Source organism: Rhinopithecus bieti, unplaced genomic scaffold (assembly GCF_001698545.2).
Source record: "Rhinopithecus bieti isolate Rb0 unplaced genomic scaffold, ASM169854v2 scaffold_8675, whole genome shotgun sequence".
NCBI lineage: Eukaryota > Metazoa > Chordata > Mammalia > Primates > Cercopithecidae > Rhinopithecus > Rhinopithecus bieti.
Genome location: NW_016806447.1, coordinates 1,497,933 through 1,516,632, shown reverse-complemented (window position 1 = coordinate 1,516,632; position 18,700 = coordinate 1,497,933). Strand labels below are relative to the sequence as shown.

General features: G+C 39.3%; 1 protein-coding gene across 6 annotated transcripts in view; it reads right to left on the bottom strand.

The window, feature by feature from the left end:
* Positions 1-16,990, bottom strand: part of PAQR3 (progestin and adipoQ receptor family member 3) — a 44,441-nt gene extending 27,451 nt beyond the window's left edge. For 5 of the 6 annotated variants that reach the window (XR_001886456.1, XM_017876534.1, XM_017876533.1 and 2 more), the window contains exons 1-5: positions 16,597-16,990; positions 12,339-12,501; positions 7,454-7,609; positions 3,822-4,019; positions 1,138-1,228 (exon numbers count right to left, since the gene is read on the bottom strand). Coding sequence is in view for 4 of the 6 variants with exons in the window: in XM_017876534.1 (XP_017732023.1) it covers positions 1,138-1,228; positions 3,822-4,019; positions 7,454-7,609; positions 12,339-12,501; positions 16,597-16,781 (793 nt within the window). In the remaining 2 variants the exon portion in view is untranslated. Of the gene's footprint in view, positions 1-376; positions 528-1,137; positions 1,229-3,821; positions 4,020-7,453; positions 7,610-12,338; positions 12,502-16,596 lie in introns of all 6 variants that reach the window. The other variant, XR_001886457.1, reaches the window with a different exon arrangement.
* Between the last annotated feature and the right edge of the window lie 1,710 nt (positions 16,991-18,700).

Sequence of the window (18,700 nt, the reverse complement as noted above, 5' to 3'; positions counted from 1 at the left end):
CAGTTTAGATTTAAACTGCTCCCTGACTTCTAGCTCTCCAAACTGAAAAAAACATCAGTTTTATGCACTCTAAATGTTATTTCTGACTCATGCCAAAACTTACCTGGATTTGCGTCACTCTGTCTCTTACTAAACCACATATTTCACTTATAAGACCAGGGCTGGGGGACATAGTAATAACTGCTGTCATTTATTCAGTCCCTACTAATTGCTAGAAACCTGGTTACATGATATGTGCATTTTCTCATCTAATCCTCGTTAAACTGTGTTATATGCATTTTTTCATCTACTCCTTACCGTAACCCCAGGGGGGTGGAAAAAAGTATTTCCATGTTTTAGATAGGAAACTGGAGCTGAGAGCACTTAAGTAACTTACTTAGCTCACGTAACTAGAAAGTGGTTGATGTGGGTCTTGAACCCAAGCAGTCTGACTCCAGAGCTAAAGTTCTCAAACAAGCAAATACAGGTTTTGGAGACTGTTGTTCACTCCACCCAGTGTCCTCTTATTTTCCATCTGAAAATATTTTCTTTGGAATGAAGAACAAAAAAATCTATTGGCTTGTGTATCTTGGAAACACAAAGACTCTTAACTTTCACTATTTTCTTCCTAGTGCTGGGTGCCAGGAAACCTAAAGCCAGCTTTGTTACCATTATTTATTTTATAGACCCTTTTGATGTACATATTGTGAAGTGATCCTACACCTCACTTCTTTTCACTATCTTTTTCTTACTGTCCTTTGCTTCTTATTTCTTGCTTTATATATCTCTGCATATATAAATTACTTTTAAACAACCAGCTGGCATATAAAGAAGTAAATGGTAGTTGACGGTGTTCTACTTTTTAAAAGAAATAGTGGTTGGGCGTCAGAAGACTCAAAAGTCTAATGTCAGCTTTGTCACTAGTTCATAACCATAAAACAGTGACAACTCCACCTACTGGACTCAACTCACATGGTCAGGATGAAAGGAAAAGTTGTGAAAGCCCTTTGAAAGTTTTAGGTAACATTTGGAAAGAGAGAAATCATTTCCATAATCAATAATATTAAAAAATGAAACTAAGTTTTGATGCTCTGATGCATATACCTTGGGCATATATTTAGAATAACAATACAAAACTGCTATAAAAGAGATACCTACCTGGAAAGTACCGCTCTGGGACTTTGGAAATGTAGAATAGGAAAGCAAGAAGAGCAATCATATACATCACAATTACACGGGGTGCAAAGTCCTGAAAAGCAAAACATGTTTTTTTACAGATCTTCCTACTGTTACTGAAATCCAAATTTATTACGAATCTAATAGTTGGATTTAAGATTGTTAAATCTGAATTGTTTTGCAGACTGTCTCCAATAATGAAAACTTGTTCTCATATGCAGGAAGCAGTCTGCAAGAATGGAGCACAGAGAATGCTCTAACAATCAGGCTCCTAAAGGGGCTGGAGCTTTAACATGCCGAAGTTCCTAAGGGCACCCAACTCCATCTACGACGTAGGTATATGGGTAGAATGCGTATGGAAATAGAGTTGGCAGGTAAATAAGCACAGACACTGAAGAACAGGAACTTATGGCTGGAAAAGACCTAAGGGGTCTCCCCAAGACAGAAATCTGTTCCAATATCCCAGATAAATGGTCCTCTTGAATACTACTATATGAAGCACTTTGTCTCACTGCTGACACAGTATTGAAAAGACTTTCCTGGCCCTGAGAAAATCCAGCAAGCTATCCTTATACATATTGTTCCTAATACTGGTTATAAACCTAATTTACCAAGAACTCATTTAAGAAATAAAGACAGGCTGGGTGCATGGCCTATGCCTGTAATTCCACCACTTTGGGAGGCTTTGGCAGAAGGATCGCTTGAGGACAGGAGTTCAAAACTAGCCTGAGCAACACAGTAAGACGCCTCCCTCCATTTTTTTTTTTTTTTTTAATTAGCTGAGGACAGGAGTTCAAAAGTAGCCTAGGCAACATAGTAAGACCCCTGTCTCTACAAATTTTTTTTTTTTTTTTTTTTTTTTTTTTTGGTGTTCCTGGGGGGGCTTTCCTTAAAACCTAACTACTTAGGAGGCTCAGGTGGGAGGGCTGCTTGAGCCAAGGAGTTTGAAGGCAATAGAGGGACTCTGTTTCGAAAAAATAAAAAATAAAGACAAATTTCTCCTTCCTCTTCAAATATGAGAATCATCATAACCCTCCCTAACTTCTATATTTTTCAGATTAATCAACCTCAGATTTCTTAAACATTCTAGAACACAATTTGATCCTGCCTCCCAAGATTAACCCTTCCAGAACTTTTTATCTTTGTTAAAGTGCCTGTCTTTCCATCTTTTTAAAAATTAGAGCTTATCAAAGAATTTCTGTGAAAGTTTCCCTTTGCTTCCTCACTGGAATGATCTGTGATCATATTAGGATTCCATCTTTGAAAACTATTATCTAAGCCATCTTTCCATTTTAAGATTTCTGAATAAAAAAAAAAAAAATCCCATTTTTTTTCTTAACTTCTCTAAAATTCACTGACTATTAGACCCATTAGGGTCTTATTCTTTTTGTCATTATAAGCTTAAAAGGAATGTGTTTATCACATCCAAAATTTTGGTCACTTCTATGTCAACAATTATTCCAGTTGGAATTTATCTACAGTGGCAGTTCCCCAATCCATTTTCTTATTATAAGGGAATCAAAACTGTCAGAAAGATGTTTTCACAGATAGGAGGATTACTGATGTCCCTCATCACTACTGTCTCACCTTTCTCCCAATATCCTAATGTACGAAGACATCATTACCCTTGTCCTCAAATTGGCCAAGTGGCCAGATTATATCACTCAATTCACTTTGTCACAGAACTTCCTTTCTTTTCAGCTATATACTCAACTGTTTTCCACTATGCTGTTGCCAATTTCATGCAAATAAATGTAGGCCCACTAATGGTCTCTCCTCTTCTAATAAAAATCCGATTCTTTTGAATAAAACCACCCTTAAAGTCACACATTCTAGAGAAAGGTACCATTGCAATGAGTATATGTGATTTCTGTCAGATTTCTTGGCGTATTTACTTGTATTAAAAATTCTCAAGTTTACTCTCTAGTGCATACGTAGAGCATTTTTATAATGATCTCTAAGAATGTAAGTCTTATTTCTAATCCTTTTCTCAAGAATCCTGAGTGCTCACTGAGACTCTTCCTAATGCACATCAACTGTTCCCCCACAACACCTGATTCTAACAAAGAGCTCTTCTTTTATTTCTCAATATATTGTCCTTGGTGGATTGAACATGCTTCCCTGGCTCCAGCTACCAATACAATAATGATTTCCAAATCTTTATTGCCAGTGTCAAACTCTGGCTATAATCTCAGATCCTATCTCTACCTTTACATCCAATGGGTACCCCAAACTCCTTGGGTCCAACATAAAATCCTTCCCCAACTTCCCTTCACCCCTAAAAGATCAGCTGCTCCTATTTCTATACTTGCGTTATCATTGGCATTATCACTGATCCAGCAGACAAAGCTAGAAACTTTGGAGTCCTCCTCCACAAATAAGGACTTGGGTATTTATATACTAAGGGTAACAGAGAATAATAATGTATTCTTTTACAGAAAGACAACTCAGAGAAAAACAGTATTCAGATTTTACCTCAACTTCTGCAAGGTATGCTTATTTATATGGCTGTGAAAATTATGGCATCAATATGCAATTACAAATATGTTCTCAAATGACAAACATCCACCCACTTGGCCTGATTATACTACTTTACTTAAAAGGAGTAAGACTGAAAGGCAAAAAAAAAAAAAAAAAGAGAAAAATATCAACTACACTCAACCTACCTGTACAATAGGAGCACCAATTCCTCCATTGAGCCAAACCCAGTGAAGAGTAGGAATCACTCCATATCCCGAAACAGAGCAAAAGATGATAGAACGCAGCCTTTGCCATTGCTGCGTGAGGTAATTGGGATGAATCTGCGCAAAGAACACTGCCAGGATCATAGCAAGCACTGTGATCAAGTATACCTGACGCCAGTACTAGAATGAAAAGAAATCACATTTTAATTCTGTTATTAACAATAAGGGAACTGAAAAAGTAATTTTGGCTTTTACACTAAATTCCAAACTCTATTTACTTGGTATTTGCATCTCAAATTAGGATTATCTCCCTTCCTTAAAAAATACGTTCCATACAACTTTTAGGTTGGTCACAATGACAAACCAAATTCCAAAGTGAGCTGGTAAAAGACTACATTTTTCACACAAAAGCATTTTCTGATTACCTATTACATGCCATGTACAGTTCAAGTCCTATAAAAGCAAAGATGACTATGACATGAACTCTCCCAGCAGTGAGCTCACAGACTATGGGAGGGGCAGACATGTAAACAAATGATTATAATCTTATGGTAGATACTGTAACTGAGGAACAGAACATTGTAGAACCACAGAAGAGGGAACAATTAACTTTACTTGGGGTAGCTAAAAAATGCTTCATAGAGGAGGTGACATCTAAGATTTTGTGGGAAGACAGAGAATAGTAAATGCAGCAGGAAGTTTTGAGAAGAAAGGCTGAAAAGGCATACTGTTAGGCTAAATGTTTTGAACTTTACCACACTGGAATTGGAGGAACAGCAGAATTCTTTAAAAATAGGATGACACAGCTGTTTTTCAAACTGACTTATTAGAAAGACAACTCTGACATCAGTGTAGAAAATAGGTGAGAGGAAACCAGCTAGAAAGATATTAGTTTAGTTTATTCAAAGAGAGAGTAGGGGCTTGGACTCCTGTTGAATAAAGTAGATGTGAGCACCAGATTTAGGAGGCATTTTTGAAATAGGCTTAAGTCTTAATGGCTGACTGGATGTGTGAGAGGGCAGTAGAGGAAAGCTTGACTGTTTTTAGCCCGAAAGGCCACATAAATGGCTTCCATTAATGAAGCAAATGATCAAAGATGATCCAGGTTTGCTGTGTGTGTGATGGGGGAAGAGAACAGGGGCATGAGAGAACACACACTTAGCTTAGGTTTGAAGGGCTTATGAGACATGTAGGTATTTAAATAAGCAGTTAGCTGGTCTTAAAGTCAAAAGTCACATAAGACAAGAGTTCTTAATCTGGGCTCCAAGGACTTTTTTGAGGCTATTAACTTCCTGAAATCAAATGTCAGATTGTTTAAGTGTGTGCCCAAAAGTACATTCTACTGGATCTAGGGTCCACAGTTTTCAATCTCATTCTGAAAGCAGCTGTGTTCCTTAAAAGGTAAAACGAGTCTTTTATAGGTCTACAGCAACCGAGTATTTGAAAATGATTAGAAACCAGATGGAAGAAAGCAATTTTTCAACGATCATGGACTGACTGTATTAATCTATCTTGGGCTTTTAGTTTTCTGGTAAGAGAGTTACAAAAGTATCTCACTTTGATGTTTAGCAAGAGATAAAGGAAAACAGTTTCAGAAAAATACAGAATAAGATAAGCAAAAGAATTCAGATATTACATGGCTGTACTCACAAGCACCTGGTTATCAGTATGCTCTAATTTTTTAAAAACATATAAGCCGTTTCATGCAAAATGGTTAAGTTATGAAAGCTGGGCAGAAATAAATAGTATACTGCTAAAATCAAGTCAATTTACAACAAGGTTACCTGCATATATATTTAATTATGTGCTTATGTTCCAAAGTGATTAGGCCTAAAAAGCAAATGGCTTACATTTAAGCAGCTACAATTAATAATGTTCTTACATATTCAAATCAAATTTATGATTTTTCTCTTCACTAATTTTCATACCACATATGTTGACAGTTTTCTCTGGCATTGTGTAGAGACAAAGGTCCTACTGAAAAATCCCAAGCAATCTGAGAAATTCCACACTGCAGCCAATCTTCCCAATAAGTGAAGGCTGAGGACTGTGCCTTAGAGCAGTGGTCCCCATCTTTCTGGCACCAGGGACTGGTTTTGTGGAAGACGATTTTCCATGGATCATGGTGCGGGGAGGCAGGCAGAGATGGTTTCAGGATAATTCAAGTGCATTACATTTATTGTGCACTTTATTTCTATTATTACTACATTGTAATATATAATAATTATACAACTCACCCTAACGTAGAATCACTGGGAGCCCTGGGCTTGTTTTCCTGCAACTAGACAGTCCCCATCTAGGGGTGATGGGAGACAGTGACAGCTCATCAAGCATTAGATTGCACAACCTAAATCCTTTGCATGTGCACTTCACAATAGGGTTTGTGCTGCTATGAGAATCTAATGCTGCTGCTGATCTGACAGGAGGCAGAGCTCAGGTGGTAATGCGAGCCATGGGGAGTGGCTGTAAATTCATATGAAACTTCCCTGGCTCACCAGCCCACTGCTTACCTCCTGCTGCATGGCCTGGTTCCTAACAGGCCATGGACAGGTTCTGGGGGTTGGTGACCCCCAGATATGCAGGGCACCTGCAGATACCTGCCTTACAGCACCTGTTACATGGTGGGCCTTGGGCAGGACAGGCTCTATTCTTTGTGATTAGGACTAGAAATAACTAGTAGGTATACTGCTCCTGAGGAAGAAGCTCAGTCTTGGTTCTGAAAGGGAAGTAACTAAAAGGGCAAAAGAAAAAACAAGAGTATGGTAGAAAAACAGGAAGAAAACAAAGTAGGGTTGAAGGGGACTTTCTGAAGGGGAGAACTTGAGATTTACTGAACCCGTGGGAACATTCAATTTGTCTTCTTGGCTGGAACATGAGGTGATGAGTTAGGGTTCTACTCCATAAGGTTTGGTTGGCCAATATTTTTAGGTCAGGTGCTGTATTATCTGATTACAGTGTTGCAAATGCTGCCTTGCACAAGGCAAAAACTGACTTTTGTGTGAACTTAGGGACAGGAAGCAGAGTTGATCCAGAACTCAGAAAAGACACATCTCACATTTGTTAAAGACACTCACTCCTATCTGGTCTGTCTTACAAGCCTACCCCAAACATAAGACTGAAGACAGGAAAACATATTTTAGAGAAGAATATGGGCTAATAAATTCAGATACATTTTCCTGTTTTTTTTTTTTTTTTTTCCACTGAGAGGAGAAAAAAGAAATGGAAAGCAGTAACCAATCTCATAATTTTAACAAGTGTGAATTTTAACTTCAATTCTATAAACACACAAATAAAAGATAAATAATGTGGATATTTGAGGAACCATGCAGCCATATAGATTTAGTGAAAACATTAATAATTTAATGTCTACATTAAGTCTCAGAAAATAACTGTATATATATTTTCCAATAAAAAATTAGTAAAATAAGTATAGAACTGATAATAGATGTTAGAGATGACAGGGCCATTTTGAAAAATAAGTTTATGCTTATACAAAACTCTCCTACTTATTCTATAAGTTAATTATGTACTTATTAAGAAATTCAAAAGAACCAAGGCAAGAAAACCCAAGACCTATACGAAAGGTAGAATTTAAAATGTTTCAATCTACTTACGTTATTACAATAAAATGCGTAAAATACTCCTGAGACATAGCAGCCCAGTATTCCAATAGAAATTCCTGCATAATCTAATGCCATCCATCTTCGACATGTTTTTTCTGACCGATGGCAGGAAAAAAGATGATAGCCCACAGAGCAGAGCATACAGACCTGTGAAAAATAAAAACAAATCTTAACAAAGTGACTAAAGAAACTAAAGCAACTTATGCATGATGTTCAGGGAAATAGTTAAGAGGCTAGGCTTTCAATTCAAACATTTATGGACTTGGATTCTAGCTCTGTGCCTTATAGTAGAGCGAGCCATGTCATTACTCTAAAGCCTCAATTTCCTCATGGATAAAATGGAGATAATAATGAGAAAATTTAAAATAACTACATTAAAAAATGAAAATTATAAATAAATAGCACAGTAATGGGAAAGTTATACAATGCGAATGTTTTAAAACTATCATCTGAGGCTTGTTTTGATCCATGAATTAATTTGTTTTTAAAGCGTATTTACTATAGAAGCAATACATATCCCTAAAAAAAATCAAAGAACATAAATATAAGCCACTCTTACTTAATCTATTCCCCAGAGGTAGCCAGTGATAACATTTTTTATGTGTCTTTCCAGATATTTTCAATACATATGTCAAATACCTGTGATATATTAGTCTGTACACATGCACTCATTATATATATATATACACACACACACTTTAAAATTAAATGAAATTACACTATGCATTCTGTTCCACAATTGGCTTTTTTTTCAGTTAAGAATTTTCATGTCTGTATGAGATTCACTCTATAGAGTTTACTATTAATTTCTAAGGTAAACACAGCTTTATTGCCTTCAAGAAAAAACAGGCTGGTATAGTAGTGGCTCATGCCTGTAATCCCAGCACTTTGGGAGGCCATGGTGTGAGGATCACTTGAGCACAGGAGTTCGAGACCAGCCTGGGCAACATAGGAAGACCTCATTTCTACGACAAACAAACAAACAAAATTAGCTGGGCATGGTGGCATGCACCTGTGGTCCCAGCTACTTTGGAGGCTAAGGCAGGAGGATTACTTAAGCTTGGGAGATCGAGGCTGCAGTGAGCCGTGACTGTCCCACTATGCTCTAGCCTGGATGACAGTGAGACCCTGTCTCAAAAAAAATAATAATAATTTAAAAAACAATCATGACTTGCTAACTTTATATGGTTGCCAAACTGAGAGTAAAGCTAATCTGATTCAATCAGCTAGCTGCTCTGATAATTGATGAGGTTTCTATGGCAGAATGCCTTTCAGCCATCAAGCACCTGCCGTGTGTCATACATTGGAGGTGATACAGAATCACTGAATAGTACAGTAACAAATCCTACTGTACTTCAGTGCAGAGCATAATTGAAAAAGGTGGGAGGATACTGACTCTGTGAGGGTACATGTGCATTTGGAGGGTGGGACTGGTGGGAAGAAAAGAGCATCAGAGAAGGGCTGTTCACCTGAGGTGGATTTTAAAAGTTGGGCTGGCATTCACCAAGGACATAAAAAAAGGTGTGCACATATTTATGGCTGGGGGGCAGAGATTAAGGAAAAGCATCATATTCTTTATAATATGATTATGACATGTCCTACACATTAATGGGTTTTAACTTCAATATTACGGGTATGATATGATATGCCTGAAGATTTTAAGTGCCCCCTTACAGAGGTGTGGACTAGAAGGGCTGAAGCAGGAGGTTATAGGAATAGCCCTGGAGAGCACATACTGAGACAGTGACAGTGGGGTGCAGGTAATGGGACAAACAAACAATATAAAGTAGGTACAACCGATAAACATTTTGTAAGCAATTGCTAAGGCAGTAACATGGTCATCCAGCTATTAATATTTTATATTCTGGTCATTAAACAAATCTAGTTACTATAGACTCAATATCAATATTCAGTAACAATGTACTTTGTCACAACTTCATTGCTTCATCAATTATCTAAAATCCTTAATAGTCTATAGCTTTTTGGTTACTAAGCAACCAACCAGTAACTAACTCTAAGTTCGTTATTTAAATGTAACTCTAAGAAGCCTGGTTGTTTTCTCAGATTATCCTTGAGATTAAGCACCATAAATCAGGAGAACATAAAAGTGTATTATTTCTCATTGATTGGGACACATCCCATTGCCACAATGTTGAATGACACAAGAACAGGTCGCAAAATAGCAAGCAGGGATGACTGTAGCTTGGAAGTAGGTAGACAGGTAAGTGAGCAGGCAGGTAGGCAGGTGCAAGGTAGCTATGCATACACAAACATACACATTTGGGTTAAACTCATTGTTTAACGCAAATGTCCAATGTAGTTACCTCTGAAAAGTGGAATTTCAAGTGACGTTTTCTTCCATAAACTTCTGTTTGCCTAAATTTCTACACGATTATATCTTGTAGTAATAATTAGAAACAAAAATAAAGCTCACTTCATTGTGAAAAGAAAATAAAAGAGGAAAAGAAAACTATGGTATCTAAGGGAAAAGTAAAATAGTATTAACAGAAAACCCCAGATTTTAAAGTTAACCCATACCTAGTATGCCCTGTTTAAGAAGGAATATGTTATTCCTAGAGCTCCTTTAAAAATGGACTGAAAGATAATCTGGGAAATTGGGTATGTTTCAGTTATAATGGAAAGTTTCCTTCTATGGAGTATCTCACTCCATCAAGGTAGACAGATAATTACAGTGTTACATCCCACATCGAAGCTCCTTGGCATGATAACAAAATACCTCATGATTTGATCCCTGCCAATCTCTCCAGCCTTAATCTTTCTCCATTCTCCTAGGTTTCAACCACAAAAACCAGTACCTGCAAGTCCAGAAAGTGCTAAGAAAGTGAGTCTTGCTTCTTTTTTCCTGCTTAAATGCCACCTCACTGTCTCTTCTGCACGCCTACGAGTGGCTTCACCTTTATACCAGGTTGGTTCTGCTCAGCACTGTTCAGATACTAGCATAGTATCTGGATGTATATAGGATGCATTCAACAAATATTTGTTAACTGAATGTAAATGGATCAAATCTAGCAAAAGGCATTATTGTATTCTGAGGTTCTTCTCCAAAATACAAATACCTTGGAAGGTTCAAAGCCCCTGAATTACATTCTACTGTTCAGAATGTACTCTATTAATCTGGTTGCGAGGAAAGCACTAAAGCATATAGAAGCATAGGAGTGAGAAAAATGTTATGTCTTTTAATATTAAATGTAAATTGTCTTTTAATATTAAATGTAAACCAATATTAATAAATATATTTACGATTTACTACACTGTCCACTGACCCTAAGAATCTGAAAAACTCAGGTGAACAAGTTATAATTTGGTAAGAAGTGGTCTTTTCAAGTAGGGAAGATGTGCTCATCTGTCTTTAGTAAGTTGTACAGCATATATTGTAACAATGATCATTGCACTAGCAATTAGGAGAACAGGATTTTACCGCCCTGCTGAATAATCCTGGGCAAGTCACGGTAATACTTTGGTTCTGTTTCTTTATTGGAAATTGTTGTAATTATTTAATCCTTTTAGTTTTGCAATGTATTGTTTTCTTACGTCAATACTGAAATTAATACACATTCTCTGAACTAACATCAGCTGTGGCAGGTAGTGAAGGCATAAAGAATAGGCCTCAGCATAAAGGAAAAGAGCAGGGATTCTCAAAGTAGATAATATGCATATAACTAACAAGAATAGAAGCCAGTTTTTACTTAATGATCATTAAGAGCATGTTAATCTATACTGAGATGCACCTAAAAATTTAAAAAGAAATTGATTCATTCACATTACAAAATTGGTTATGTATTGTAAGGGACATTTTGGCTGAAATCAGGGCAAAATTAAACATCAGAAAGAGTACATTTTAAAAAATATTTGAAGGAAAATAATTTTCTAATACCAGAAATAGGTTATGCTTTCCCTCAAAGAAAATTAAAATATTATTCCAAAAATTGGAATTAATAAAAAAGGGGAAGAGAGATTTGTTTTGCTGTGTTTCTTGGCCATTGAAGTCCAAAGTTTAAACTTGAGTAAAGCGATGACACTCTGAAATAAAATGATACACAATGAAAGCGACATTTGTGCAGCTGAGTTATGAGGTTCACCTCTCAAATTCAGCAGCAACAGGCTAACTGCAGGGAATAGCTAGTCTGTGTCTGTCATGAGAAAGGGGGATAATACGTTTTCTTTTCATTTTATGTTTTTCTATATTCTCTGAAGCAGAAAAAATTGTTTTAAATGTCAATAGAACTATAGCCCACATTTGTTTTCTGTTTCAAAATTATCTGTTTGAAATCTATTAATATAACTGTTAAAGACATTTTTACAGATTCTTGAAAAATGCCAGTGCTATGGAACTAACAAATACAGGAGGTAGAGAGGAAAATAAACTGAAAGTATTTGAAGCCAGGCCAGTGGGTTCAAAATAAATTAACATTAAAGCAACAGAGCAAAAAATCAATACCAGCAAAACAGGACAGTAAAATATAGTATGGAAATAACAAATACAAAAATCACAGATGCAAACAGGAAAGAGATGAGAAATCTTCCCCAACAAGTTTTAAGTAGACACTAGTGTTATATTTTAGCCAGCTAATAGAATGCAAAGATTCCTACTTTTTTTATTAATCTTAAAGCAGAGGTGCCCAAAAAGAAGAGGAAAGAAACAAATTTTTCTCCATCTTTGTAATGTAATAGATTTCAAACATACTCTCATAAGAACAGACCATTTGGTGTTTATGTTATGAAAATCAATAAGCTGACCAACATGCCATTCCAGGGCTCTTTAAAGCAAGTGGTAGGTCTGAGGTAAGGTCACCTGACCAAGCCTGCCTGACAAAAAGTTCTCTTTACCAATAGCAGTATTTGTGAAATGACTTACCTGGAAGCAGAAAAGACAAATAGAACAAATTACAAAATCTTCTCTGGACGCACTTGCTGAAGGTAACACAGATGTCATGTCATATATTCCCAGGGTGAAGAAGAGAAAGAAACCCAGCAAATGACTCCAGATGTTTACTGTCTCATTAGATAAAATAAACAAACTGGAAAATAAACATACATGCAACTGAGATTCACATTGGTCATCTTACTGTCACATTCAAAGGTTAGGGACAATTTTGAGGAGTTACCTAATACTTGCTCCAAAGCTCTTAACCCCACCTGTACCTTTCTAAATTTGATATATTATCTAATCAAATTATTCTAAGTTTTTCCACATTGCCACCAATCTTGGGACCACAGTTTTTTGGGTGCTCACCTCTATTATCATACTTACCATTTCCTTCTCTGTCTTAAAGAGATTTACATACAAATTCCATCTCATCTTCCAGCCATTCAACTCCCTAATGGTCAGTACCATTCATCTTTATGACCCCACTGTTCACAATGCCTTGCTCAGATTAGTCTATAAACTAAAGGTCTCCAGAAATGAACGTGCAGAGGAAATCTGGATGTTAGCTAGCATATTCTATCAATAATATGTATCTGAAAACCTGCTCAGTGCAAGGTGAGGCATGAACTTAGAATACTTTCCTGGAGCTCATTGAACACAAATGCAAAATTAAATGGACTTAAGAGAAGCAAAATAAATATATATTGATCCATTGGAAAGGTTCTTTAAGACAGGCATGCCAGAACAACTTTGCTGTGGATGTCTTAAAACCAGTCTAGTTTCCAGGTGGCATAAGTTTCTCCTTTTCAGAAACAACTGGACTTTACTTTTAATGTGGGTACTATGTGCCCTCTTTCAAAATGCCCTGGGCTAACTGGTCTTGGCAGCACAGGTTGGTAGAGTGTGTATGACCCTGAGTCAAGAGGCTCACTGTCCCCACCCCACACAAGTCATTTAACCTCTCCGGGCTTCAGTTTCTTCATCTACACAGTAATGGAGCCACATTAGATGCTGCTGCAACTTTCTTCCAGCTCTTTTCTTACTTTTGGGAAATGGTTCTCCAGATGTGGAGAGGACTCATCTGATTATTTACTGAAAGGTGACATCATGACTAAAGATTAAAATACTCTTGCATTTGTCTGTAAAATCTAGTATTTTTGCTTAAATTTAGGTTTTTGGTCTTCACTGATTCAGAAATCCTTAACATATTGACATTGACATATAACTCTAAATTTGTAGCAGTCACTGTGGTTCTCACGTTCTCATTTTTACAAGAAATGGAATTTCCTATTTATTTTGCTTCTCAAGTTCATTTCTTGTAAAAGCAAAAGCGAGAACCACAGTGACTGCTACAAATTTAGTTATATGTCAACACTTACTAGTAAGGATTTCTGAATCAGTGAAGGCCAGATACATGATGTATATAGCAAAGTGTCAAAACTATCAAATGATCATCAAGAATAAAGTGAATCTTGGATCATGAACTTCAGGCTTTATCATGTACAAACATCAAAGTGTAAAGACTACTTATAACTGGAGGAAGGGATGCACGAATGTGCTTGAAACATGTAACTACAAGACTGTTTTGACAATCAATACTATGCTCTGCTTATTACTTCAGAACTTTTCTTTTTGTGAAATCCAGTATAGCCTGACTAACTGAACTGAGAGGTGCAACCTCTCCATGTTCCCTGCAGCTAACAGTGGACTCGCAAAACTGCTATGACATACAAAACCTCCTCAGATTACATCCAAAATCTGTCCCAGTCACTCCTGAAAGTCAAAAGGACAGAGGGCAAAGGCTGAACTTGGAAAAGATAAGGCCGGTGGGAAGGCAAGAACACCTGTAATAAAGAATCTACTCTTACTGTATGAAAAGTTAGGTGTCTCCTGCACAGTAGACACACCTGACAGCAGTAACTTAAGCATATCCTGAGAATGACCCTATATGAAAAACACACTTGAATGTGTTTACAGTTTCAAGCACGGCCAACCCTTAGATTGATTCCTTATCTATGAGGAACATCTGAGCCCCTGTCCCATCTCATGGAATGCTGACTGTACATGGGATGGAGGCCTTTTGTTTTGTAAATGAAGATTACCAGGTGGAGACTGTCAGGGGGAAGGGTGTTAAGTAAAATGCTATATAAACTGCATGCTTTCTGCAGGCGGCAGAGGTTCTCCCGTTCAGGTCACTGCCACTGGACCTCTCTGTAAATCACCCTAGTAAAACCCTATGTCTTGTTTACTGGCTTTGGGTCTTTTCTTCTGTCTTTCGAATCTGGTGCCATCCTTATTGAAGTTAACAGGAGTCTAGCATCACATCTTCATATTCTGTTCAGTTTTTTTTTTTTTTTTTTGAGACAGAGTCTCGCTGTGTCGCCCAGGCTGGAGTGCTGTGGCCGGATCTCAGCTCCGCCTCCCGGGTTTACGCCATTCTCCTGCCTCAGCTTCCTGAGTAGCTGGGACTACAGGCGCCCGCCGCCTCGCCCGGCTAGATTTTTGTTTTTTTTAGTAGAGACGGGGTATCACCGGGTTAGCCAGGATGGTCTCGATCTCCTGACCTCGTGATCCGCCCGTCTCGGCCTCCCAAAGTGCTGGGATTGCAGGCTTGAGCCACCGTGCCCGGCCTCTGTTCAGTTTTAAAATCAATAATCATCTTCATTATCATCATCTGTTCAGCTTCAAAATCATTGGTGATGACAACAATCAGTATTTATTGAGGGCTTATTAGGTTCCAGGCCATGTATAGCATTTCACACACAGAATCTAATTGAATCCTTTTTTACCTCTGGAAGCAGATACTGTGATTACCCTCATTTTTACATGTGGGTATAATGAGGCTCAGTGAGGTTACAATGAGGCTCAGTGAGGTTACATTTTGCTCCAGGTCTCAGAACTCTTAAGTGGCAGATCTGGATACTAAAGTCTTTGACTCAATAGCTCAAGAGCTAATGCTCTATACTTAATTTTCCACTCCGTGAGATTTGGACCCTAACATCAGAATGCAGAGGACCACTGCTAGTTGGGTAGAAAATATTTAAGGCAATTCACTGCTTGCCCTATTCTTATGGAACTCCAGATCCACAGCAGAACCCAGGTGTGTAATTTACTTATGTACAGTACTTATGTACTGGGGAGGAAAACGGTAATTACGCTTCAAGTTGTGAATCCTAAGGGCCATCCATTCAAGCCAAGTAGGGATGAGCAGTGATGTCACCTTGTGACCATGAGTCACAGAAACACTTTCATGGCAGGACAAAAGGAAAGAAGGACAAGAAAAGACAATGCTGGAAAAATCAAGAATCAGACATGTGGTTGTCGCTTGAGCAACTCAACAGCCCACATTCTGGCACTAGGGTTTGCCACTGCAGTGACCTGGAGCTAACCAACATCTGTATCTTAATTCTCCTAAAGCAGAGGTCCTGTATTTCAGTACAGGTAGTAAGTCTGGACAGTTACTCCAAGAACTAGAACAGTTATTTTTCAGTTTTTTTTTTTTTTAGACACAGGTTTTCAAGGGACTGTAGTTTTAAAGGTTTAGAATGATAAAGAAATTTCCTTCTTAGAGATGCTTCTGTGGTGCTCTAGTGGAGGCTCGGTGCCCGTTACGGGCTCTCTCTACCACAGTGCTTTTCCTACACAGCATTTTTTTTCCACAATGGTTATTATGTAATTGTGTAATTATCTCTTTAATGTCTGTTACCCAGGCTACACCTTAGTAGCTCCTTAGTAGCTTCATGAGAACAAGGGCCATGTTTACTTTTTTTCTGCATGGGCTCCATAAGTATTTGCTAAATGAATAAATCTTGGGCGTATATGTTAACTTGTTTCCTATGATACAGGCATTTTTCTGGCCCAAAGCTACTGAATTCCCAGAGGGTTGCTCTAAAAAGAAAGCAAGCTTAGGTATACACCGGGCAAATATGGCTCAGCCCCATTCCAACATATATCTCAATGAGCCGAAAAAACCGAATAAAGGATGTAAAAGCCCTTTGTAAACAGCAAAGCGCCATAGGAGAGTTGTAATTATGATCACTGTTACTATCATGATTATTCCGTGGATCAAGTACCCTGGCCAGGTAAGGGGAGATAACGGGGGAGGAGAGGCGGCAAAAAGGGATGAAAAGGATGGGGCGGGGAGGAAATGATGGGCAAGCAAAGGCGGGGAAAGCAGAAGGGGACCAGACAAAAAGGGTGTAGGTGAGAGAGGGGGACACGCCAGGCGGAGGCGGCCAGACCGTACCTTTTGATACACAGCCTGGACGGCAGGTAGGCCCGGTAGCCGTCGGTGATGTACGGGTTGTCCTTGAGGGACACGGGGATCTGCTCGTAGGTGTACAGACGGATGCCACGGGGCACCAGGACTGGCCAGTACTGGTAGCTGCCCAGCTCGATATAATGCGCGCTCTTCAGCAGCTTCTGATGCATCGTTCCCGGCCGCCGCCGCTCCCTGGCTAGGGAGTTCCCCCAGGCCCCGCCTCCCCGGGGAGGGGGCTTCGCCGCTGGAGCCCCCGCCCCGGAGCCCGCGAACGCTGCGCGAGGTCCTACCGCGCCGCCGCTGCCCAGGGCCCGGCTCTGCACTCACACCGGCCACTGCCGTCTGCGTGGCGGCGGACTCGGCGGCGTCGCAGCCTCCTCTGACGTCAGCGCGCCGCCGCGGCCCCGCCCCTCAGCCCTCGCTGGGAGGGGCAGGGGACTGGGGTTCGCCGGCTTGTGCTCCAGCGGGCTCTGGTGGCTGCGCGGGTGCCGGCGTCTCTGGCGCTGTGGTTTGGCGGCGCCCGGGGTGTTCGTTTGCCTGTGAGAAGAGCCGAAAGCACAGAGCTACAGGCGAATACAAGTGGATTTTTTTTTTCTTTTTCTATTTTTTTATTAGAAGTAATAGTTGCTGCATTTTGAAAAATCAAGAGGAAAAGAGTTAACAGGAAGAAAAGTTCGAGGTAATTACCGTTTAGTTTATGCTTGCAATTACACGCACTTAGTGTCAGAAGGGACTTGGAGGATTTCTAAGCTGAAGTCAGCTCTTAGCACGATAGTTGGAAAGAGAGGAAACCTGATGCACATGGAACATACACCAGCATCGAGCACATCCTGAGCCATAAAGGAAAGCCCCCGCGCATTCAAAACTCCGACCCCGTTCAGCGTTATGTTCGCTGATCACAGTAGAATTAAACTAGAGTAACAAGAAAACTAGAAATCTCCACGCCTGGAATCTGAGCAATACACCAAATATTTCAAGGGCTGATGAAGAAATCACAGTGGAAATAAGAATATCTACTTAACTGAATAATAAAGGTAGAACACATTAAATCCTGTGGAGTGCGGCTACAGTAGCGTTTAGAGGAAATGTTACAGCTTTGTTTCTGGCTGTGTACTGTAATGCAAATGTTTACTTATAATGGCAACAGGGCAAAACATCAGTTTGAGTACCGCATGTATAATAGAACCCTTAGTCCATTGTTTGGCATTGTAAGGGCAAGAAAAATATCTTGTCCTACTTATCGCAAGGTTCACAGCTGACATTCCTATGAAAAAAATTAAGAGAAGCCGGCCGGGCGCAGGTGGCTCATGCCTGTAATCCCAACATTTTGGAAGGCCCAGGCAGGCGGATCGCTTGTGCCCAGGAATTTGAGACCTGAAGCGAGAGGATTGCTTGAGCCTGGGAGGTGGAGGCTGCAGTGAGCCGTGTTTGTGCCACTGCACTCCAGTCTGGGTGACAAAGCGAGACTTTGTCTCAAAAAATAAGTAATAAAAATTAACAAGAAAAGGCATAATAAATTTATTTAACAAAGTTTTATGTGACAGAGGAGTCTTCAGAAATGACACAAAGACCCAGGAAAAAATGGTCTTTTTATGCTGTCTGATGAAAGGAGTGGATAGCTGTGGAGAAACATGATTGAAAAGGGGCATCATCTAATGATAAACTGAGGGAGGAACCTAGCAAGGCCAGTTCATTAAAATTCTTGGCCTCAGAGTATAGGACAGGAACTCTCTAGAATGAGGGTTTTATGACCTAGTTTCAGGTGAGGTAAGTCAGAATTCCTTTGTGACCACGGAAAGGCAGGGATGGTCAGAAAGTAATCTTACTAGATTTTCTCTCTCTCTTTTTTTTTTTTTTTTTTTTTTTTTTTTTTTTTTTGGTGGGGGGAGACAGAGTCTCACTTTGATGCCCAGGCTGGAGTGCAGTGGCGCGATCTCAGCTCACGCAATCTCCACCTCCCGGGTGCAAGCGATTCTCCTGCCTCAGCCTCCCGAGTAGCTGGGACTACAGACGCCCACCACCACGCCCGGCTAATTTTGTACTTTTGTAGAGATGGAGTTTCACCATGTTGGACAGGCTGCCCCTGAAC